A 25655-nucleotide genomic window follows, 5' to 3' on the forward strand; every position below is an offset into this window, starting at 1 on the left:
TGTGTTACTGCGTTGACTCTTGCTGTTGTATCTTGTCACTAACTGTACATGTTGCAGTAACACAGAGCAATTATTGACAGTACCAGAATTCTAGTGTGATGGCATTCAGAGAAACGTGTATTGATTGTATTATACTGTATAGGCTACTAGAACTACCTTATGCAAGAGACACAGACCTGTCTGTTGGTTACAGCTGATTGCCACTGACCAGTGATGACAATGATTAACCTTGCACCTAATAACCCTGCACTGTTAGACTAGCTTTTACTCTAGAGTTACCTGGGGCCTGACATTCAGAAGATAATTTATTTCTATCATGGTTCAACTATCCGCTCATACAGATAGTTGTGCTGATATTTCTAGAGCACATTAATACACAGGGGTTAATAAAACAAATATCACCTCTGTTTTATGTTAAAGTAGGTACAATTTTACTGAATTATTTGCTACTGCTTTCACTCTGTTTGGACTAAAATCTTGTAAAATCTGAAAATCCGATAAAATTGGAAAGTGATTGCCTCTATACATGAACCTGTAAATGGGCAATAATTGTATTTGAGTCATATTTGTTTGACAGGAGATATTACAGTTTCAATGATATGCACATATATGTTTATAATTAGAGACAACTCTGTATACTATAATCATTCTAAGTCCTCAAACTACATGAAGCCATGGTGACAAAGTCCACTGGTGATAGGACAACAAACAACAGCATGGCACACACCACACTTTGACCCATTAATCATCGCACACACACCGGACTCACATTTTGTTATCCGTTACCTGAGATAAGTATTGAGATACTCTGTATCTATCTTAACACATTATGTTGTGTTAGTTTTAGTACATGAATGTGTGCATGTGTGTGTGCATTTTTTATCCACAGTTTACTGAACAAATGTCAAATAGAATTACATTTCTCTGAGTCGATTGCGGCAAGTCACCATCTTCTGTTTGCTCGTATTTCATTTTGAAGCCATTTGGAAGCACTAAGACTGTAAATAACTTGGTTTTCCTGTCCTACACACTCTTCTGTACCAAATGGTGTGCAAGAAAATCCCTCTACCGTCTTGATCACAGCCTTTTGTTTATGTCTGCTTCTCACGTCTCCTACACAAATGCACAGACTCGGCCACAGGACAAGGTAGAAAAGTTAGAAAAGCAGAAAAACATTTAATAGCATCCTAGATGTGTCACCAGTTTAAATTGTTGTTTTAAATAATGTGGTGAATTTAGAGGATCATTAGTTTCTTTGCTGTCCTCTCATTAGCCGAAGAACAGTTTTTACTTTGGTAAAGGTTCGATGCCACTAATCCATTGTGAGTCTGGGACTGTGTGGTTCAGTGTGTGTGTGTGTGTGCGTGTGCGTGCTGAGTGATCTCTCAGCAGGTGACTATTGAACTCTTAGCCCAGTCCCCCCTGCTGAGGGAGATGGCTGGGGGGTGAGGTCCACCTCCACGGAGACACACAGCCCTACCACCTCCACCCCCCCACCCCACCCCCCTCCACCCCTCATGGGCTCATCCCTCATCCGAGCACTATAAAAAGTCTGCTCTTGCTGAAGTTGTTCAGTCTCATCAACTCCTCCAGGTAAGAAAAGAAACTGCTGTGGCTCTAACTGAAACTTGGGGTTCAGAGTATTCGTTAGGAAGCTTTGTGCACTCTGTTAGTTTTGACGATGTTGTGAGCTAGTGCCTCAAATAAGTTGGAAGGAAGATACACTCTAGTGTTAACTTTTATTTTTTGACCTGGAGGTATTTCATTGAATTAATTTTAAGTTTGGGATAATGCTTTTTAGTCTAGGAGTTACCCCCACTTCAAGGAAATCTGAAAACTAGCTCTAAACCGAAGTGCCTCTGAATTGAGATTATTTTTGGATCAAAAGAGCTAATTTTCTAATTCCATGACTGTGTCTTACTGTTAAACCAGGATTACATAGCAGTCCAGGGCTAATCTGCTTCATCTGTGTGTCTAATCTTCCAAGATTACAGGTTCTTTGAATAGACAGCCATATGTTCAGTGTGAACTTATTCAGGCCAATGCAGGGATGAGTGTGTAGCTTTAATGGTGTGTTAAGACATTCTGACTTTTCAGTCTACTTATCTGGCCTTCGAATTGCTTTAGGTGGGGTACTTATTTGATCAATGGTCAATTGGATCATTTTTATTTAAAATTTGTGTTCATTTCTTTGTGTATTTTTTATTGAAACAAATTTGAGCCGGAAAAATCCCCAAATATAACATTTATATATATATATACATTAGGACAAAGCGGCAAATTCTAAGGTTTTGATTAACATTATTACTTTGAGTGTAAATGTTCACTGAATAATCAGCAACTATTGCCTCTTTTTCCACTCCAGACCACCATCATGAAATTCGTGGCTCTTGCTCTTGCCCTTCTGCTGGCCGTCGGTAAGTACTCCATGTGCTGTTTCATTCAGGGAAAAAATTTACCATTTAGAATTTTCTAACTGTGTACTGTCTCTCCCTCCCATTATCTCTCTTTCTGCTCAACTATCTTCCTCCTCATTTCTCTTCTTGTCCTTGTCAGGCTCTCATGCCGCTTCCATGCAGGCTGATGCACCTAACCAGCTGCAACATGTCCGATCCCTCATGGAGATGTACATGACTCAGCTGAAGGACAGTGCCAACAAAGTCCTGGACCAGCTCGATAACACTGAGTACAGCGCACTCAAGTAAGGCTATGTCACACTCCTCAGTCAGTCCCACCTTCGGTCACTGGTTCATTCAACTTTCTGCCTTGGCCCCTTTTTACAGTTCTCTGGTTATTATTTACTCTCTGACATTTATGTAACTTTTTTCTCTCTCAGGGTCAGCCTGTCTCACCGCCTGGATGAAGCATACGTTCAGATCAAGGCTTTGCAGACCTCTGTTTCGCCCATCACCGACAATGTCTTCACTACCATTGCTGAAGCCACCGCTGACTTCCGTGCCTCTGTCGATGCTGATATCAAAGCCCTGAAAGCTGACATCGAGCCCAAACGCGTTGAACTGAGGAGAGTCATCACCGAGCACATTGAAGAATACCGTCGTCAGCTGGAGCCCATCATCAAAGACTACCATACCAAGCACTCAGCAGATATGGAGGCCCTGAAGATCAAGCTGGAGCCTGTGGTGGAAGCAATGAAGACCAGTGTGGCTGCCAATGTGGAGGAGACCAAGACCGCCCTGATGCCCATTTTGGAATCTGTGCGTGCTAAACTCTCCGAGCGTCTTGAGAATCTGAAGGAGATGGCTACTCCCTACGTCGAGGAATACAAGGATCAGCTGAAGAGCGCCTACAGCCAGGCACAAGCCGTCAACCCTGAAGACATCACTGCCCTGAGGGAAAAGATTGCACCTATGGCTGAGGAAGTCAAGGCTAAGGTCCAAGAAATGTTCGAGGCCATCGCTGCTGCCTTCAACAAGAGCTAAATCCTCTCCACCCTGTTCCTGTAACTAACCTTACCTGCCTGCCTGTTATAGATCCATTCCCCCTTTCTCTCCATTCCTTTTTTCTTCACATGCACACACAGAACATCTCCCAAAATGAAGCCAATACCTAGCTGATGCACATCACTGCAACAAAATGGCAGGACTCTTGCTCTCTCTCTCCACCAAGCAAACAACTTCATACGCACATGCTCAAGCACATGCAAGCTAAGACATACACCGACTTTCACATAACTCAGCACACACATGCTTTGCTCTTCATGTGCCAAGGCCAGCTGCTTACATTTTGTGTAGGAATTGTATGTGAATGATCACAAATGCCTGAACCTCTGTGATATGATGCTTGTTTGATAAAAACTGTGCTTTGACGAAATACAGCTCAATAAACATCTGACTCTTTATATTACTTTTCTCTCTGACTCTTAACTTGAACACTTAGATTCTCTCTCTAAATGACAATATGTAAGGCATTGCAGTTCACTTAGTTATTACATCCACATCTGCCTCATCGGAATTAGATTTGATCCAAACTGTCAAAATACATAAGCTTAAAAGCAAAGACATTCCTTTTCAGAAATGAATCACTACACATTCAGTTATATTGGGGTGTTCTTGACCTCAGTGAGCCTCTAAGGTCATATCACACATACAGCATTTTGAGAGGTCATCATTGATCTAAAGCTCCATTGGAGAAGAACAATATTAATGCAATCCGTTCTACTTCAGACAGTTATCCAATAATATGTGGAGTATTTCTGCTGTGATCCTGAAACCTGTGATTAATGAGTAGATCAGGGCTGCAAATTGGCCTATTGATAAACTTAAGTCTTGTTGTGCTTTGTTCGGGAAAAAGCCTCTTTTCTGTTTTCGATCCCTCAGGACAGAACCCTTCAACACTGTCCTATCATAGAGCCACATGAGGATGTAGATGGAGTCTCACACACACACGCACATGCTCACATCTGCAATGACACCGCTAAATACTTCCACTTACCTCTGTAATTAGACAACTTTGATTTATCAAGCTCATATATCATATCATTCGTGTCTTGTTTGGGGTAAAATTAATCATTGTCAGGTATTTTTGCAACACACATTTCCTTAATATGATTTTATGTAAACAGATGTAGGTCCCCACAACATGACTAATACCTGGACCACACTCAAACACACATTGACACCGTCTGAAACCTCAGCTTTAGAGGCAAGCAAAAATAAATCCAAAACTTTATCATTGGATCTTTGACACAGTTTGATACATAATACCGCCATTAAACAATTTTCAGCCTATTAGTTTTAGGGAATAACTCTCTCTAATTAGGATGGTGTTGAAACTATGCTCCAAGAAATTAGGCTATGAATAATAAAAGCAGTTGGTTGCTGTCTTCATCTGTCCACACCCAGTAACACCGGGCTGATTAGGATGTTATTAATGTGCTACTGATTGGTCAAAACAAGCTCGACCTGAGGCGTTAGACTATATTAAAAAAATAGCAAGTACAAGCAGGGATTTGTAGATGCTCCGAAAAGGTTGTGTGTATGTGCGTGTGCACAGTACTTGGGGCCACATGCACGCATGCATGTGCAGCTGTGATCAGTGCATGTCAGGGGCACTATGAGTATTGTAATGGATGAGGGCAGCTTGGAGGTCCCCAGTGAGAGACTCATGGTGTATAAAACCAGCGTCTTCCTGCACAGAACAGCCACTCCTCATGCTTAATGCTTGGATGTACCTCTATCCAAGTGGCTCATAAAGAACTGGGAGGGAGACTAAATACAATATTCTTGCCTTCAGTTTTATATTGCAAAACTACATTTTTGGTTTGACTCTGTGCTGGTCTTAATGTCATGACAGTAGTTGCTAATTCTGTTCAGAAGAGGAGAAACAGACAGGAGTTAGAAAATAGTTAAAGAATATTAAAAAAACAGCAAAATTCAATATTTTTCTCTTGCTTGAAGACAGTCGGGGAATGGATGGTAAGTAATGTGTTCAAATGTATGCGAGCTCTGGAGACCAGATATTCATTCATTTGATGATAATGATTACTGGCAAATGTATCTGTGATTCGTCTTCAAATTATTCACATCAGCACCTATCTCTCCTCAGGTCCTCTGTTGTCTCAAAGCTGTGCACTATCTCTACCCTGCTGTGCAGATGGGGGGTCACTGTTGAGCACCAAGGCCCCTCAAGTCAGTGGGGTCAGAGTTCAGTTGGAGATGCATGCGCTTTGGCAGCAGTTTGACCAGCTGGGCACGGAGATGATTGTTACCAAAGCTGGAAGGTGACAATAACACATATTTACACTATTAACAACTGACCTTTTCTTGCGCTTCTCCTTTCCTCTTTTCTCTTTCTCTGTCGTTTACTCCATTATTTTCATTTTATGCCTTCATGTGCTGCAGAAGGATGTTTCCGACATTCCAGGTGCAAATCTCTGGGATGGATCCAACTGCTGAATATGTCTTGCTTATGGACTTCATCCCTGTTGATGATAAAAGATACAGGTTAGACACACACACACACACACACACACACACACACACACACACACACACACACACACACACACACACACACACACACACACACACACACCAACACACACACACACACACCAACACACAAAGAACGGGTGTGCAGTGTTTACTGTGCAACAGAGATCGTTACTTTTTCTGAAATACAGAAAATCAATCTGTGCTAGTTACCATTTCTGCAAGCTTCATCTTACAATTCCTATTTCTAAGGTTTAACATTTGTCTGTTTATGTGTGTGTTAGATATGCATTCCATAGTTCATCCTGGTTGGTGGCAGGGCGAGCAGATGTTGCAGCTCCAAGCAGGATGCATTTCCACCCGGACTCACCTGCCCGTGGAGCCCAGTGGATGAAGCAGACGGTGTCCTTCGATACTCTCAAACTCACCAACAACTTGCTGGATGACAATGGACATGTCAGTTAAACCTAAAAAAGAAGATGAAGTGTTTTGGTTTTCATTTCATAGTTAAATAACATGCAGAAATGTCCCTTTTTGGATTTACTAATCATGTGTTTTTTCCTATTTCCTCATTGGCAGATGATATTAAACTCCATGCATCGTTACCAGCCACGCTTCCATGTGGTGTATGTGGATCCGGCACCCAACAGCCACTTAAATGCTTACAGAAACTTCAGCTCTTTCTCCTTCCCAGAGACACGCTTCATGTCCGTCACCGCCTATCAGAACCACCGGGTAGGATCCCAGGATCAGTAGGCTTCAAACTAAATATTACCCTGGCACATCAGACATTCATTTCACTCACTTGAACTAAGCAGAGTACTTGTGCATTAAATTATATAATGAGCAAAGGTTTAGGAAGGAATTTCATTATTTTATTTCCCAACCTTCTCTCAGATTACCCAGCTAAAAATTGCAAGCAACCCGTTTGCTAAAGGCTTTAGGACTACAGACCCTCAGGATTGGTGAGTGCCTATTTGTCACTCAGTCAAGTGTGAATACAGTTTGCCTGATTGAGAAACACATTTTCCCTTGATGGGCCAGTTGAAATCACAACTAGATCACTGTGTATCTTTCACTGTGTATCTTTATTACTATTATCAGCTGATAAAAAGTCATATGGCAGCAGTTTTCGATGATAACTAATCTTCGACCTTTGTATGGAGCACAGCAGACCATGTATGGTAAACTGTGAGGGATGTAGTTCATGTGCGGGTTAAGGCATCTATATGTCCACAATGATAATGAGTGTGTGTGTGTGTATGTATGTGTGTAGGGTGGGAAATTCCAGGCCCCCGTCAGTATGGTGTCCACCAGAGGGCAGAACAGAGCCCCTTACCGCTAAACCTGGAGAGCAGAGAAGCTGGGGCTCGAAGACTTTAATCAGTGAGTCTCACTGGTATATATGACTCAGAATATACAAATCAAGTTCAGTATACTGAGTTTTAATATAGTTAACACTCCTCTCTTAACAAAAGATTTGTTGAGGTTAGTTGAATTGGAGAATGATTTTCTGCATTTTTATTTTAAATCTATTTGCTGTGTAGATGCTGTGTATAAGAGCCCATAAGAAAGTCCTATTTCAATTTCAATACCAGTGCTTGTACATCTATATACTAATTGTGGGAACTGTTGGTTTTCTCTATCATTGTATAAAGCCTGACCATACTATGTAAAGTGCCTTGAGATAATAACAACAGTTCAACATACATTATCTCAAGGCCTTATACATAGTAAGGTTGAGCCCTTAGAATATTATAGAAAAATCAAACAGCTGGATGGATTAATATGAATTATTTGAGTCAGCATTGAGATAATGGTTCAGATTTAATAGTCAAATAGACAAATAATTGGTGATCAATTGCACCTGTCCGACCATATTCTTCTGCATCCTCAGGACAGGAGGAAACAGCTTTGTTTCTGGTGGAGCAGAATGGACCGTTCCACCACTGTAAAGAGTCTGCAGAACTCACCATGGAGAGGAGAGACGGGGACAATTTATCAGCACCTGCTTCCTTCTTCCCTCTCACTTCCTACAGCGACTGTGCTGGATCATCTGAAGCCAGAGACAATCTGCCCTATAGAGAAAAATAAGCAAAGTGACTGAACTTTGACTTAAATTTGACCTTATTTAATATCATACAGCTTGTGTGTTTATAGCAAAAGTTTATGATACCCTTTACAAATAGATGTTTAAGAATCCTGCAGTCTAACATCAAGGGCATAATGTCTATGAGAACATGACAGATGTACTGCAGTGACGCTGTACGCTAAATATAATATCCAATACATACTATGTATATGAGCACTACCGAGTCGCAGTGGTACATAAAGAACATAAAGCATAAAGTAGTATTAGTCCCTACATACTTAATTGTAATCTGTCATTTGTGCAACAGAAATTTATTTGTTTGTTGTCTGAAATAATAAAATAACATTTCCCCAAATTTTGGTCGATTTTCTTTTATGTTTAGGTTGGTTGTGGGAGAAAAATGGGAGAAAAACCATCATGTAATCCCAGAGAAAACTTCATTACCCAGAATGGAGGAGTGGCGGCAAGACATCACATTGATTTTGCCTTCAAACTCAGAGACATTACTAAAAAGGAACAGTGTTTGATATGAATATGTGGCCAAATGCCCTCAGAGAAGAAGAAGAAGAAGAAAAAGAAGAAGAAGAAGAAGAAGAAGAAGAAGAAGAAGAAGAAGAAGAAGAAGAAGAAGAAGAATGAAATTTAAGGAATGTAAAATAATTGTTTCCTTCATATATTAATTCTGTACAGCAACACAGGCTGTTCAGTAGCCTATAGCACAGTTTGATCAAAACATCACAAACTGGTTATTATCATTATCCTGAGTGTTATCATTTCAAACTTCTCTCAGGTAGCTGAGTATGAATTGCAGGCCTATAAATGGCTTGCATTATAATGTAGGCTACATTTGAACTTGGTATTGTGTTTCCCCGTAAATAATTAGTGCTATAACTCCAGTGTTTTTCTAATGACAAATTTCAATAATTGTCAGTATTGGGTTTGGTTGTATTAGACATACAAACTGGAAGACCTGGTGTAAGGAATCTTGACAGAAATGTGTTTTTAAGTCAATTTGGATTTTAAATGATGATGGTGTATATGCCTAAAGAAGCCTATTTTATCACACATGTTAAAATGAGCTAAAATGTGGATTTAAGCCAACAAGGCAAACTAGCTTCATTTTACAACCGACTTTACCACAAATAAGGTTGTGTGTGTTCATCCGCATGTATTTATTATTTAGCAGGATTATGAAAAAAGGGGATTCCATGAAACTTTGTGGAGAAGTGATGCATGAGTTAAGATAGAACCCATTAAAAAAAATTTACACTGTGAAATATGGCGTTTATTGACACATTTGTTGATTTCTCAGAAAATAATCATTGATCTTGATCAGAAAAATAGGCATGTTTGGGGGAATGATATTTATGAGTTTGTGCAATTTTTTGCAGATCCAAATAAAAATCCAGATCCAGTGACTTAAATTTTGTTTCATGAGGGGATTGTTAGGCCTTGGCGAAGATGTGTGCTGACATGACATGACATTTTTACTATTGAGACTCAGGGTCCAGATAAAATACAACACAATATGAATTAAATTACACACTGAAATCCTAAAAAGTGCTTTACTGAGAAGTTTTAAAAAGGAGTACTCGATTGAGTGCCATCCTAGTTTTTAAATGGTGCTCTTTGACAATACAGTGAGGATGTTTTAAAGGTTTAGTGTGTAGAATTTAGTGACATCTAGTGGGGAAGTGTCATGTTGCAGCTATCCCCTCACCTCTCCCTCCCCTTCCAAACATCAAAGAGAACCTGTGGAAGCCTTCAGTTTTCAGAAAAACTCAAAAGGTGTTTAGTTTGTCCAGTAAAAAACATGGCGGCCTCCGCAGAGAGAACCCACTCCAGAAGTATTTAAATGTTAAGGGCTCATTCTATGGTAAAGAAAACAACAATTCGTATGATTTAGATGATCACACACTAGTGACAACATCCGTAGGATTCTTTTATATTAAATTTCTGCCAATCGATCCCTTTCACCTAAATCCTCCACACTAGACCTTTAATGTTATTTTGAAAGCGCTGACAGGAAGTCATGTGGGGAGGCGCTTCACCTTGACGGCGGTGATGCTCGCTGCCTCAGCTCTGGAGGATGCAGCGGGGTGGATGGAGGAGGAGGCGGAGGTGAAAGACTGGAAGGAGGAGAACAGAAGGACCGGCCCGGGAGAGGACAGGGGGAGGATGCGGATCACGGTAGCTCGCCGGACAGCCTGTCCACCCACCACGGCTCGGCTCGTTTGACGTGAGGATGTGCGGAGGAAACAGCGCGGGCCTGCGGGTTGATGAGACACGGCGAGCGGAGGCAGCGAGGGCTTAACCGGGAGGGCTGGATATCCGTGTGGTCGCATAGTGTTTTCTTCTGAATAAGCTGTCAGAAAACCCGCAGTGGAAGCGCAGTGACCCCGTCCCCCTCGGCGGCTCAGCTGCCAGCATGAGTATAGCCGTCATTTTAGCATCGTCGCCACCGGTTCTCCTCCGCCCCGCTGCTGCAGAGCGGGCGTCAAAGTGAACGGAGTCAAAGCCACACACACACACAGAGACAAACACAAGCTCTTCATCATGGAGGCGTCGTCGTTACGGGGCGCTCTGGTTATATTGTCGGCTATGTGCTGCCTCAGCTGCGGTCACTCGGCGCCGGAAGCCTCGGGCCTGCCTCGGGCCATCCGCGTGCCACTGCGGCAAGGCGCTCGCTCTGAACCGTTACTGCCGCTGCCGCCTGCCGCGGGGAGACACGCGGCGCGGCGCAGGAGAGGAGCGGCAGCGAGCGGCATCAGCTTCGTGGATATGATCGATAACCTGCGGGGGAAGTCCGGACAGGGATACTACGTGGAGATGGCCGTGGGTTCTCCTCCGCAGAAGGTAAAGGTTGCATATACACCATGATCAATATGGTGTCAAAAGCACGCTTCATATCCGAATATAACCACGTGATGTGTCATTTATGTATCATTTTGTAATATAAAAAGGTTGCGCAATATGTGCTCATTGTCAGCAGATGTGTATGTGTGAACTGTGGCATGTGTGTGGAAGTGTTATAGGCCAATGTGTATTATTTATGTGAAACTGCAGGCTGCACAAAGCAAATCTCCCCAGGGACAATAAAGTTGATCTTATCGTATCTTATCTTATCTTATCTTATATTTTGCACTCTTACTGTATTTAAGATGAGATAGCCCTTAATTTGTCCCACAACAGAGAAACGTGCAGTGTTACACCAGCAATGAGGACAGTGAAAAATGGAGATCAGTAAAGTAATAATAAGTATAAGGTAAATAGTAAGTATAATAATGTATTCATTTCATTTTTGGATTTATTTGATTGGGACAGTGTTCATGAATCAACAGACAAAATGAAAATTTGCCAGAATTAGCCTTATGCGATCATTTTCATCTGTTGTTCTGAGCCACCTGAAATAAAATATAATTATCTATCTTATATAATTACACATGTCTATGGATAATTCATTACCATTATATATACCATCCAAGTTAACTGTGCAACAAACCCAATAACTAAAACACTACAACCGATAATAATAATATCAGATAAGCCATAAATAAACACTGCTACCGCTAAAAACAAGCAAGTAACCCATTATTAAAATACATTATAAAAATTTAAAAAATACATCCAGAAACGACAGATATGTAAATTAAATCACGTAAGATAAAGTGGAATGATTACACCTGACCCCATTTTTGGATTACAATTGATAAAAACCTGCTTTGAACATAGTCCGATTGTCCAATACTGTTGATGTCCCTGCAGTGACAGATGGCCTGTGTGTGCAAGTGTGTGAGTCTGTGTGTGTGTGAAAGTGAGAAAGAGGACTGAATGACACAGACAGATAATGGAACCATTAATTCTGTGGAGTGAAGAGTGCCAGCTGGGTGCAGCTGCGGTGTACAGGCTGGCACACAGAGGGCGGTGGATAGAGTTGGGAGGGAGAAAGTGATGAGGTGGAAGAAGAGGAGAAGGAGGGGAGGACAAAGGTGACAGAGAGCGTGAAATGGAGAAATGAAATTAACAGCAGCAAAGAGAGACAACCGGGGAGGGCAACCAGGAGTGCATTAGAGCAAGAGCAAGTGTGGGAGACAGTGAGTCTGAGAGAGGTAGAGAGAAACCAAGAGTGTGTGACAGAGGGATGATGTGGGAGGTAGACTAGGGGCTATTAGGAGATGATGAGAGAGATGGAGGGCTCTAAGGTTAAAAATGGAGGTGTCACAAAGCCACTGAGACAGATGCTTCCTACAGTATATCAAGGAGGGAGACACCACAGTGACGACCAGCCAGTTGAGGACAATCAGCAAAGACAGACTAACCCTAACACAAGGTTTTTGAAGCTAAGGTGTCCTTTAACCAGGTGACAGCAGATATTCACCCTGCTGGAGGCTTGGGCATCATTTACACGTTTTTGATTTATTCTTTGTGCCAATATGTTAACAAAATTGAGATATGTATTATATCAAGCAATAGAACCCAAACGATTTATCTGTTGGCCAGTATGAACCTTTTGCAGATATGTTGGTGTCATTGTTTGCTGATATGCACTGTTATAAAAACTTTTATACTACAGTTATAAACAAAGTAAAAAAGCAATTAGGTAAAGATGTTTTTATATAAAATATGCATATTTTCTTAATTCAAGTTCTACATAATTGGTTGTATTTGTTATTTATTTAGATTTTTATTTAAGTTTATGGTTAAACTGTAAAATACCAAGCCTCAAATATATTTTTTTGTCATAAGGGTTTGATTACGACATCTTAGGAACCAGTCAATGTAAGCGTAAACATCCAAGATTTTCACTGAGTGATGTTGCAACTTTTATTCCTTAGAACCGAGGTAAATTTTTCCAAGGTTTGCTTTCTGTGTACACTTCTAACCAATCAGAACGCATGTGGTTGACAATGGCACATTTTGAAGCTGTGCTAGAGCAATAGAGGAACACCTTTCTCTTCTGTCAAGCAACAGGCAACCAAACTCCTGTTGAAGAAAATGAATGAACCAAATGCCGACAACTGGGACTGTTTACAAACAAGCTTACTCAAATTACATTCTCAAGTAAAACTAGGGCTGCGAAGCAGCACTTTGCGGGCCCAAGCACTTGCGAACTCGGGACCTCATGTGGGGGAGGGCAGTCTGAGATCGGGCGAAACAGCTCAGTGCTGCGTGCTTCACTTCCTGTGTCCGTCACGCAATGTCAAACCACGCCCACAAATCTCGCATTACGGTCCACGCCATCAAGGGCAGACCACACGGTGAAAATTGTATGTAAATCTAATTAAAGCTGTAAAACGGGGCTTACTTCCTGTTGCCAGTAGGTGGCGCTATTCCTACATACAGACTAATATATCTGTTCAGGTTGGGGCTCTGATGAAGCTGAGCCATTTGGGGCCGATTGGACAATAAAAGTAAAAAAAAACGTCCTGTTTCATGGTGAATCAGTAGGTGGCGCTATGACCCTGAGTTAGTTTTGACATATGGAGATGTTAACCCTTTGATACACAACATGGGTCAAAAGTGACCCGGCTCAGTTTTTATTTTCTATATCTTTGCAGTGAAGGAATTGTATCATTCATTATTTCAGGTATTCCCCAATTAACTTGTTTCACAAATCCTTATTTAAATTTTTCCTTTATTATGTTTGGAATAAAAATAATTTTTGTATCACTACCCTTCTAATGTACAAAATGGGTAAAAAATGACCCGTATTCTTCATGCACAAGTGTTTCTTTGCTATATTTTTTGAATTAAATGTAATTTTATCATTTAATATTCTAAATATTCATTAAACATCTTGTTTTTGATTTCCACAAATCATTATATCCCTTTTCCTTTCTTACTTTATAAACAAACTTAAATTTTGTATTTCTACATCACTTTTACACACATGGTCAAAAATGACCCATACTGCATGTATTCACCACAAAACACCTACCATTCATTTCACAAAGCTGCTTTTGCACGTCTGATGCATGTAAGTCTTATTTTACAATCCATTACTAGTTAGAAAGATAAATATGTACAATACTAACTAGCTGTTAGCTAACTAGCTTCTTTTCTGGCTAGCTAACCATAGCTAGAGCAACAAAATAAAACTCGAAATAGAGTTTCTTTATCCAGAGTGTTAGTAAGGCTGGTCGCAATTATTTCAGACTTACGGTTGACATGGTCATAGATATGCTGCATGAAGAACAGGATGAGAAGGATGAGGAGGAAATTCTTGGTCTTGATTCTGAGTCTGAAATCTCTGATGCTGAGAACCGAGACTATGTTCTAATCTACAGGATGAAGCTGGAGTTGTGGGTGTGTCTTGGAATCCAGCTCTCCGAAATGAAGAAGGCTCCTTTGATGACATATACAAAGACTTCTATGTCATCAAAGGAGCCTTCTCCTAAATGAAGAAGGAGGAATAAGCCATATTTTGAAAGCTTATTCTTCTTCCTTATAGTATAAAATAATATAGCAAAGAAACACCCAGCCATGCATGAAATAACACAGGAAATGAATACAGGTCATTTTTGACCCATGTTGTGCATTAGAAGGGGTTTGCATCGCTTGTGTATGAAGGGGTTAAGGCCGGGACTCTGATCATAGGCGAGTATTTTGTTGCTGATAGGACAATGCACAGTGGAGTTACAACAACTTAATTTTCACGCTGATCAGTAGGTAGTGCTATGACCCTGAGTTAATTTTGACATATGGAGCTGTTTAGGCCTGGACTGTGATCATAGGTGAACATTTTGGTGCTTATTGGACAATGCACAGTGGCGTTAAAAAATACTTCCTGTTTCATGACAAATCAGTAGATGGCGCTATGACCGAGTTAATATTGAGATATGGAGCTGTTCCATTGGAACTCTGATCATAGGTGAGTATTTTGGTCGTGATTGGACAATTCAGTGTAGTTTTAAAAAAACGTCCTTTTCACAGTGAATCATTAGGAGGCACTATGACCATGAGTTATTATTGACATATGGAGCTGTTCAGGCGGGAAATCTGATCATTTGACAGAATTTTTGTGCTGATAGGACGATGGAGACAGTGGAGTTATGACAACTTTGTCTCCTTTGGCGAAGGATCAACCTTCACTGCACCTCAATGTTTACACGGTTTGAGGAAATGTCACAATTCTGACCATGAAGGTCGTATGACTTGTCTGAGCTCATTTGAGCTGTATATTGTGAAGCAGCCAGGAGCAGTGCATCATAGTGTAAACCTTGTGTTTTGATGGGGACTCATCAAAATTTTACGCCATGCCATGGTCACACCGTGTGACGAAAACTCCAAAATCGAGGTAGTTTTAATCTCCACGTTCTTGAGATGACACTCTTTGAGATAAAACTAATTTGAGTGACGTTTTAAGGGGCGCTGTGGAGCCATTTTGCCACGCCCAGTTCCAATTACACCAGAATACATACATTTTCACCAGACCTGACGCGCCCGCAAAATGAGTTTGAGTTTGAGTTTTCGAGTATGTTCACAACGTCAAAAATTCGAAAAGCAATAGGGCCATCCGTGCTCTGGCCCTAACTGTGATCTGTAGCCGTAGTTCTTCACACTGTCTGAATAGTCAGGCATGTCCAAATTTTTCTCAGAATTATTGGCTGTTTCATGCAATTCAGTTGTTTTGTCATTGATGTGCAAAGGCCTATATTTTTTTTTTCTTTGACAACATGAAGCCGAAGACTTTACCTGCAGTTTGATTCTCACACATGCACGATGCAGCGTGAGGTTCTCTGCAGAGGCACGTTCACAGCAGCAACAAATCCTCCACATTATTCAGGCAAGAGGTGGAGCAGCCGGGTGCAGCAGACAGAGGCAGGAAGTGACCTATTAATACAGCTGCAGAGATCCCGTGATTTTCTTGACAACACACATACACCGGTGTCAGCTCTTATCGCCCCAAACTCTTTGTTGGTGTCTTCTATGAGTGTTGCTCTGCGTTTTGACCCGGAGATATTGGTTTTCTTTTAGTTTTTTTCATTTTTGCGTCTGTCGCGTGCTAGAAGCGTCATCGTATTGTATTCATAATATGAATGTAAGAATCTTATATTTAATGGATATCCAAGGTGTAAGTACCATATTCATTTCTGTTGTCCTTATTAGCTTGAAGCCTGAAATAATAATCCATAAAATCAAAGGTTTTAGGCTGCAAAAATAAAGGTGAAAAAAAGCACACATAAAAAGCTTTTAGTTATTTCTTATTAACAAAATATTCACAAATGGATTTTTGGAATTAATTATAAAGCATCTGAGACTCAAAAGGTGAATCTGCTTTGTCCAGACCATGTGGATGTGGTTTGATCAGGTTTGATTGACTGTGCTTTGGCAAAATAAGCAAAAAACAAAACAATGACTTGGCTCACATTTAGATTTAAATGTTGCCCAATACCGATTGGATATATGTCACAACCTTTATAAACAGTCTATGGTCACAACACTGTTTTCCAGCTGAGCCCCATCCACCATGATAAAAGCAAGGGTAAAACCATAAATACAGTAATTTATTATGTGAAAAACTGTTCTCTCTTTAGCAAATGATAATTTTGTGTTCATATTAAAAACATAGTAAAAGATGGAGTTGAAATCAGTGCGAAATTAGATGATTTAAAAGAGTATATTGATTTCTATTTTGTTTTGGAATTGTCAAAGAGGTCAGTCCCCTTTTACCTTAATACCCAGCACACTGATCCTTAGGGAAACAGGGCCAAATGCACTGCAGATCTCAGACCTGTGCATATTAATCAGCACTAAAGTGCCTCATTGACATGATAACAATGTCTGTAACAACAATAATTTGCAGGCTCTTTGTATTGAAATTATCTAAATGTGTTTAAGGCTTCGGATAACACTGCATCCAGATGAATGCTGAAAGCTTTATATAAATAAGTAAATGTGTCTGCACATAATAGATACAGAGCGGCTTCAAAGCACTGTGATTCAGGAAGAGCAAAATGGCCTTGAACTTGAATTATTACGATAAGTGATAAAATGCCAACACCTGTCAGGATGCAGCCTTGTCTCTGTGTGTGTGCGCGTGTGTGTTTGCGCGTGTGTGTGTATGTGGATAAAACTAAAAACAGATTTATCCTGTGCAGTCAGCAAAAAATTGTCCAGAGGAAAGTGTGGTGTGTGTAACTAGCATTATCACTTAGCACTGGTGTGAACAATACTTGAGACAGTTGCAATTCTGTGGACATTTAAAGAGCCAATCCATTATTGAACACCTTGCTCTATGGCTGCTGCTCTCTTTATCTGTTTGGGTGTTTCTGTGCCACTCGTGTCTTACGTGTCTTTCCTCTTTCCATCTGTTTCCTTTGCCAGTGTGTTGGTGTTTTTTTTTCTTTTCTTTAACTGTGATCAGGAATCTTTAATTTAAACAACAACCACAACGTTGCTAGCTAGAGCCATATGCATACAAATGTAATTGAACAGTTGATGAATGGGACACCGTTATAGTGTCATTCAATACATCTGTCTTGTCTTCTGCCATTGTGCTCCATTTACACATTCACTGTTTGGACTGATTGTGCAAAATATGATACTCACATGGAGATGCAGATAGGAGAGGAGGAGATGGGAGAAAAGGGGGAGTAAGAGGTGCAACCTAAGAAGAGTGGAGGGCTAGAGAGGAGAAAGAGCAGGGATGCTGAAGGACATGTAGGGCAACAGGAAAATGCCACAGGACACTAGAGGGAAAGAGAAATAGATTGACTATGATATGAAAAATTTAAACAGTGAGAGATGACACTGACAACAGGCCTCCAACAAATAGCCCGAACCTTTAAAAAAAGGTTGAATTAATCAATAACACACATAAAACGCAGAGACAATTGTTTTACAAATGGCCAAGTCTGTCTGAGAGGGAGCAGTTACAGATTTCACTTTGGCTTCGGAGATTGAGCGTAATCAAATTCACAGTGTCAGCCAAGCGTCAGTTTTACAAATCTATTGATTTCTGCAAAAAAGTACACTGCATATGTTTAAATAATTCCTCTGTGTCTCTCTCATTCTCTCTCCACCTTATTAGCTGAACATATTGGTGGATACAGGAAGCAGTAACTTTGCTGTCGGGGCGGCTGCACATCCCTTTCTGCACAGATACTACCATCGCTCACTGTGAGTAGAAACGCATGTAAAAGTATACAAACAGCCACAATTATTTTTTCCGTCACTAAATTCATTTTTATGGAAAAGTTCAAACAGAACATTTATTATTTTTTAACTGTAGCATTCTTTGCAGATTCTTTTTTTGTGTACTAAAATTATTTACGATACAATACTTGCTGATGGTTAATTTCTTTCTACTTTATTTTATTATTGAGAAAACCCAAAGATGGAAACATGAATAGATGCTTTTTAATATGGTCATTTACCTGTTTTTCTTTTTTCACTGGAATACCACAACTGTTCAGAATTTGTTAATTTGACCTGACAGCGAGGTGACAGAGCGCCTCAATTGTCGGTGCATTTGTGACATCAAACATGACGCACCAGAGGAAAAATACAGAAAGGCAAACTCCTCTACTGGCAATGGGAAAGGAGTCAATTGCCTTTTTTAAACGGATTTACCTTTGTTTAAAAAACCTGTGTAAACCCACTAACTTTGTTTTACAAGAGGTATTATTTCTCAATCACCATTTTCTCACCTCCAACTCTTTTCTTCCTCTCTGTTGTCTTCTAAATCCATTCACAGCTCCAGCTCATACAATGACCTCGGAAGGAGCGTGTACGTTCCTTACACCCAAGGCCGCTGGGAAGGGGAGCTGGGCACTGACCTAGTCTCTGTCCCACATGGCCCCAACGCCAGCCTGCGTGCCAACATTGCTGCAATCACCCAGTCAGATCGCTTCTTCATCAACGGATCCAACTGGGAGGGAATCCTGGGACTGGCCTACGCTGACATAGCCCGGGTGAGAGCAGCAACCCAACATGGATAATCAATTCCAAGCATTGCTGATCCTGTTGTCTTTGCTAACAGCTGATGTGCAGTTAAATTCTGTATTTTACAATGATACAACTGCTTGCATGTGTATGAGACGTGCTATTATTAGAGCGATTTGTGACAATTCCCATGTCCAGCAGAACGCGCATGCCTTCCTGTGTACACCAGCACGCGTATGCATACGTGAGTGGTCACTTGATATGCATTTTCAGGCGTGTTAGCATGGATGGGGATTAAAACTGATACAGAGGCTGAACTTGTGTGGACAGAAATTGTTTGAAAACACAGTTTTAGTAGTATCTGGCAAGGGGGGCAGCAGGAAGGACAGGGAGAGAAACAGTATTTACTAGTATGGATGCAGTCAGAGACTGATGGAGGAGAGCATCTCTCCATTCTATAATCATGGACTATATGAGATCACTGGACAATAAGATGGACGAGCTAGCAGCCAAGATGAGGAATCTTGGACTTCGGTGAGCGTAATGTTTCACAGAGAGTCATGGCAACAGGAAGATACTCCAGGTGTCATCACTACCATCTACGGCTTTCAGGAACGTTTCTGCAGCCCATACATTGAACCTTTTGCCTTATGTCCATATCACATTGCAGGGGAGGTCTCACGCGCCATCTTGCTTTATGTTTGCATCCGCTTCTCTGTTAACCCAGCAACTGTGTGTAATGTCATCTGCTCTGTTACTGCAAGACTCTAGACCCTCCACCACAGCGCTTTCTTCATGATCGTCAACTGGGCAAGAGTCTCCCCACTTTCACTCAGTTTGTGAACTGCACTTCCTGAGGAGACTGAAACTGTGACCTGCTATATGCTCATGTTAATGGGGCCTGGATATTCTACATCACACATTTGCATTTGGGCACTTTTTTCATTCCATGTACTCTGAATATTATTATTCATAATTTATAGTAATTTTACTTGTTTCACTGTTTTTCTTCCTCTTTCCTAAATGCTTATTGTGCTTTAACAAAACAATTATTCAGTGGGCAACAGTGACGTTTTTCTGATTCTGTTCTTGTGAAAGATATAAAATATAAAAGTATATTAGGGTGAGAGGGTAGGAGGTTGAGAGCTAGATATCAGATCCATATTAAGCTCTTGTCCAAAAGGATAATGGTGCTTACGTTAACTGTCAGCTGTGGAAATGGGAAGATTTACAAAACTAATGCTTTGCTAGTGTTAAAAGTTTTGATATTCATTATGCCTCTGTAGCAGTAATTTGTTACTGTACATATTTGCTAACATTACTTCTCTCCAGCATACCAAACATAGGCAGTTAGAATAGTTTCAAAGGTGTTGTTCATTAAGTCTCCTGTGAATGATCGAGACAGTGAAATAGGGTAGCCCCTATGAGCCCTGAGCTTGTTAAAAAGCTACAGAGAATACTTCATCTCCTTTTTTGTAGCTTCCTGAATACCTAATCTGGTGTAAGAGGATGATACTGTTATGATGATACTACTATGCTATAATGACATTGGATCTAGGGATGGACATAGAATACAGTTCTTGAATAATTCAAACATCTGACATCTGAAGAATTTGATAAGGAAAATAACACTTTATTTTGCCTCAGTGCAGGGCTGCTGAATCTTAACTGAAGGAGAGCTCCTACTCTCCAGCCTCCCTTAAGTCACCCTCAGTGTAAGGGGGAGAAAATGAGAGAGGAAAAGGACGAGCAAAACACAAGGGGGAGTGCTTAACAACTGCTTGGTGGAGGCATGTAGGGTAATCGTAATTTTTGAATGTGTAACAAAATTTTAGTTATTTAGCTACAAGTCTTAGTTCTGATTTAAAGTACTGAACTGTAAACACTGGGAAAGAGAGATGGGAAAAATGAAGGCAGGGTGAAAGCGGATGTATGCGGATGGAATAAGAATATGTTATTTTAGAGGAGAGATTTGAAGCTGACGCTATAAACAGCAGCTTGGTTAAGCTATTCAGAAGTAAATCATCCTATCATCACCCTTTCTGATTCTCTCCAGCCTGATGAGACATTGGAGCCTTTCTTTGACTCTCTGGTTCGTCAGACCCCTGTCCCCAACCTCTTCTCTCTCCAGCTGTGTGGAGCTGGCTACACCCAAAACGACTTCCTCGGCAGCGCTACTGTTGGTGGCAGCATGGTGAGACACACACACACACACACACATGCACATGCACATACAGTATCCAGTATCATATTTGAATATTTCCCCCTTGTGCTCACAGATCATCGGTGGAGTGGACAAATCACTGCACGTAGGAGAGCTTTGGTACACTCCTATCCGCAGGGAATGGTATTATGAGGTCATCATCGTACGTATTGAGGTTAATGGGCAGGACCTCAACATGGACTGTAAAGAGGTGAGATGTGACTGATATGAATTATTTAACGGTCATTCATTGATTTCATCCAAGAGATTTGTAACTTGTGACTATTTCTCTGTCTTTGACAGTACAACTATGATAAGAGTATTGTAGACAGTGGCACCACCAACCTTCGGCTGCCTAGAAAAGTCTTCCAGGCTGCAGTCAAGGCTATTGAAGCTGCCTCTTCGGTCAGTCCTTACAGTAACATACAGACCTTTTTCGCTCTGTCAATATTAAGTAATTGATCATTATTTGGGATCTTTAAATGAATCTGTCTTCCTGCCTCTGTATTTCAGACTGAACAGTTTCCCTCTGGATTCTGGCTGGGGGAGCAGCTGGTATGTTGGCAGGTCGGCACTACACCCTGGCACATCTTCCCAGTTATCTCCCTATACCTGATGAGTGAAAACCGCAACCAGTCCTTCCGGATCTCCATCCTACCGCAGGTAATATACACAATAGCTGCTTTCAAACATGCACTGAATTTAGGATAATTTCAGGGGATTATCTGGAGTTCAGTGTTAGTTGCAGTGGACAGGAGTTTCACTTGCCAGGCCCAAAATCTGGATGAAGTCCGGGTGAGCCCAATGAAAATACAGCACGATATTGTCAGACGGATTCACTGCAAGAAAGTGGGGCATTAATGTTTTTAACACACAACGGATTACAAAACTGAAAAAACAAAACAAAAAGAAAACAAATATCCGAGGATGAAAAAGATTTACCATATATTACCATACACACTTTTAGAGTTTCAGGGGTAAACAGCGTTGCAGCTCAATCCAATACAATTGAAGTAAATAGTAAATGGTTTCACCAGGCCCGGTCTCCCTACATTAAAAGTTTGGGTCATTTGATTATTATTTGAATTTTGATTTATCAATTAGATTATGTCGATAATCCTTTTGAGTTGTGTGTTGTATTATTTTAAAGCAAGTATGAGTTAACAGGTTATTTTGTTCTGTTTGTGATGTTGCTTTGTTTGGATGTTGTTTTGCCAGGTATGTTGGGTCAGATCAGCAGGTCAATCAGGAAGAGTGAGAGCAGGTTTGCACGACCAGGCTTCGGAGAAAGGAGGGGCTTTATCTTCTGTATTTTTGCAGATGGATTGAATTGTGAGGTCAGCAGTAGGCCAGAGTCCTAACTTGGTCGTGTGTTCGTCAAGTTGAGTGTGGTTTCTGTACTTGTCTTTCTGTTGAGCTCACCCTATACTTACCAGCGCAGGTGGTAGGTATAGGGTGAGCACAGGCAGGTGAGCCTATAAAGGTAAATGCCAGTCAGTCGTGAAGAAAGTAAAGAAGGAAGGAGAGAGGAGTTAGCAGCTTGCTTGAGGCCGCCAATATTTATTGTTTTCTTCCCTTTTCTTTCTCAAGTATGATTTAGTTTTGTTGGATTCCCTACGGTTAATTTCGTCTTCTACCTTTTTGTTGATAAAATGCATTTTATTTCACCTACTCCTGCCTAAGGCTCTGCTTCTTTAGTATTCCATTTTTTCAGTGCCAAATAACATCCTCCACCCCATCTGGGGTTGTGGCACTACAGTGACCACTTCTTCCAACTTAAAAAAATAGAAAATGCCTCCATACTGCTCCTGTGGTGTCATTCAAGTGCTTCACAGTTGTCTATTGTTACATATGTTTGAATAAGTTGTCACCATTTACATAAATTGTATTGGATTTGGCTGCAACACTGTTTACCCCTGAAACTCGAAACACTTCACCCACCTCTCCATCGGCATAGTGGTGAGTAGATAATAAGTGAATTTTCATCTTTGGGTGAACTATCGCTTTAAGAAAGGTGCTATATAAGTGGAGTCTACAACCATTTAATGATTTATTCATAAAAATAAAAATATTTTTAATACAATCCTGTTCATAATTTAGCACAACATACACACAATACACTACAGTGTGAGAGTCGTATTCTAGTCGTTACACTAATACAGCTAAGGACTTCAACAAGAGTATGTGTTTGTGACTCCTCTCAAATCCAACCGCCCTCTGATCCTTTTCTCTTTCTGTTCATCTTTAGCAATACCTGAGGCCAGTAGAGGATGTGGCTTCAGCCCAAGAGGACTGCTATAAATTTGCCGTTTCCCAGTCGAGCACTGGAACAGTGATGGGGGCTGTCATCATGGAGGGCTTTTACGTGGTCTTTGACCGTGAGAAGAAGAGAATTGGCTTTGCTGTTAGCACTTGCCATGGTGAGGAGGATAGTAAGGAGGGATGATGAGGGGACGAGTAACAGAATGAACAAAAGTTGGCTTGTGTGAAAAAATAAACATGAATACAGAATTATAGATGACCTGGGATAGAGGGACTAATAAAAGGCTATGAAATATAAAGTTGAAAAAGTTTGTGTTTGTAAAATACCTTTAATCCCATTCTCCCACTTCTAGTACACGATGAGTTTCGCACAGCCTCTGTGGAGGGCCCATTCCACGGCGTTGACCTGGAGGACTGCGGCTACAACATCCCTCAGACGGACGAGTCCACTCTCATGACCATCGCCTACATCATGGCCGGAATCTGTGCTCTCTTCATGCTGCCGCTGTGTCTCATGGTGTGCCAGTGGCGCTTCGCCCGTTGCCTCCACCCACACGGGGACTTTGCTGATGACATATCGCTCCTAAAGTGAAGGGGGAGAAGAAGGGAACAAAACTGGTCATAGAGACCTTAACTTGAAACACAGGAGAGAAATGGATCTTGGGAACAGGGGATGTATGACAAGTGGGTTCTGTTGAAGGAGAGCTTTGAAAAGGTTTTTCAGGAATATAATATATAAAGTATAGAAAATGCTGAGTGACAGTATGTGAGGATCCACAACTGACCTCAAGCATTGGCGTCAACTTTGCCTGTTTGAGCCACCTATGCAGATCTGCATGGTTAGAAGAACAGAATGGTGAATATTGAGTCAAATGTGAAATAAAACAATTATGTCTTTATTATAAATAGTGTATAAATAGACCACAGGGAAGAATTGGATTTGGAATTTTGAAAGATTTATCTCAGCATTGCAGAACTCCACACAGAGTGATATGGGAGCAAAAACCTAATTTACAAACATGGCTAAATGAACTGGATGTGACCGAATACGACAATGTGAAACCATCAGTTATGATGGATGGTATGATTTGAACATTTAGTTTATAGATCTTTTCTTTGTGGCATATGAGTGAATGAAACAAGTTGATAAGTGTGAGCATGCCTGTAAGTGTGCACAGCTGTACTGTAATTGAAGAGTATACAGAAAGATTTAATGAAAATTAAGACAAAAAAACGATACTAGCATCTATGAAGTTAAACTATTTTGCAAATGCCAGCAAAGAATTCTGCAAGCAAATCAAGTAAGCATAAAGAGGCTAATGTATGGAAGTATCAGATTGTTACAGCATTTACTGCATAAAATCAGTTTTATGATACTACTGAACAGAGTCAGCATCAGATGTCACTTTTTCTTCTTATATTGATATCTTAAATCTATTGTACAGAATGCATTCCAGGTCTTCTGTTTTGCGCAGACACACACACACACACACAAAATACACATTGCTTACCAAACTGCTGCACCATCTGATTTGCATATGTAACAACATCACTCATTAACTTAATAGGGCTTCTTTCACAGACACAAACAATCTAACTCAACACATCTTTCAATGGGGACCATACACAGAATGCTTGGACCAGGAAACCAGCCCAAAGTATGTTATAACACTAAAGAACTATATGTATGTCTACAAGCGACAGTTTGTGATGTGTCTCAGCAAGCTGTAAATAGAAAAACTCAGAACTGTATATTTATCTGTCAGGCGCTGGCAGCACTGTTCAACCAATAAAGTAATTATTGTAACTGTCAAATGTCATTTCATTTTCTGCACAAAACATTAAGCACAAACGCAAAATCATACCCTCATACACGCTCAATCTGTGTCAAAGTGTCTTACTCCTTAAATTTCATGTAATGTTCGAAATTATTTAATGCTATTACATGGTTTGAATAATAATGGCTTTGATTCCACAATGAAACACTTTTAAATCTATCTTATTTTTGTTATCTAATTCCTAAAATGTTACTATATTATTTAAAACAAATTTTGTTCATCATATCTCGATACAGTTTTCAAATGGGCCGGCCAAAGAAAAAAAACATATAATATTATATTGATATAATGATGTAATAAACTAGAAAATTCCTCCCTAGAAATTTTGAATGTGTGCAGCGTGCTTCCGCCGGGTCCAGGGACTGTTTCAGTTTGAGAGTGAGAGAGAGAGAGAGAGAGAGAGAGAGAGAGAGAGAGAGAGC

The 25655-nt window shown here is 40.6% G+C and overlaps 3 protein-coding genes across 4 annotated transcripts; all 3 read left to right on the plus strand.

Moving 5' to 3' along the window:
* The first annotated feature begins 1577 nt into the window (after nt 1-1577).
* Nucleotides 1578-3861, plus strand: apoa1b (apolipoprotein A-Ib). Its single transcript, XM_034603842.1, has 4 exons — nt 1578-1593; nt 2366-2417; nt 2557-2701; nt 2837-3861. The coding sequence occupies exons 2-4, from the start codon at nt 2375-2377 to the stop codon at nt 3438-3440; spliced, it is 792 nt and encodes a 263-aa protein (XP_034459733.1). The 5' UTR covers nt 1578-1593; nt 2366-2374; the 3' UTR covers nt 3441-3861.
* Nucleotides 3862-5404: 1543 nt separating this feature from the next.
* On the plus strand, nt 5405-8391 carry LOC117772588 (T-box transcription factor TBX1-like). Of its 2 annotated transcripts, none has more exons than XM_034603836.1 (7): nt 5405-5740; nt 5862-5963; nt 6236-6407; nt 6531-6686; nt 6849-6916; nt 7228-7337; nt 7849-8391. In XM_034603836.1, the coding sequence occupies exons 1-7, from the start codon at nt 5676-5678 to the stop codon at nt 8043-8045; spliced, it is 870 nt and encodes a 289-aa protein (XP_034459727.1). In that variant the 5' UTR covers nt 5405-5675; the 3' UTR covers nt 8046-8391. The 2 variants fall into 2 exon arrangements, with proteins under 2 accessions (XP_034459727.1, XP_034459728.1); XM_034603837.1 differs by having other exon boundaries at nt 7228-7341; nt 7849-8026.
* Nucleotides 8392-10066: 1675 nt separating this feature from the next.
* On the plus strand, nt 10067-24602 carry bace1 (beta-secretase 1). The gene is made up of 9 exons (XM_034603833.1): nt 10067-10899; nt 18077-18165; nt 18743-18959; nt 20987-21124; nt 21210-21344; nt 21437-21538; nt 21647-21796; nt 23382-23553; nt 23749-24602. Exons 1-9 carry the CDS (start codon nt 10600-10602, stop codon nt 23985-23987), a joined length of 1542 nt encoding a protein of 513 aa, XP_034459724.1. The 5' UTR covers nt 10067-10599; the 3' UTR covers nt 23988-24602.
* The last annotated feature ends 1053 nt before the right edge of the window (nt 24603-25655 follow it).

This window comes from Hippoglossus hippoglossus, chromosome 13 (genome assembly GCF_009819705.1).
Source record: "Hippoglossus hippoglossus isolate fHipHip1 chromosome 13, fHipHip1.pri, whole genome shotgun sequence".
In the NCBI taxonomy this organism is placed as follows: Eukaryota; Metazoa; Chordata; class Actinopteri; order Pleuronectiformes; family Pleuronectidae; genus Hippoglossus; species Hippoglossus hippoglossus.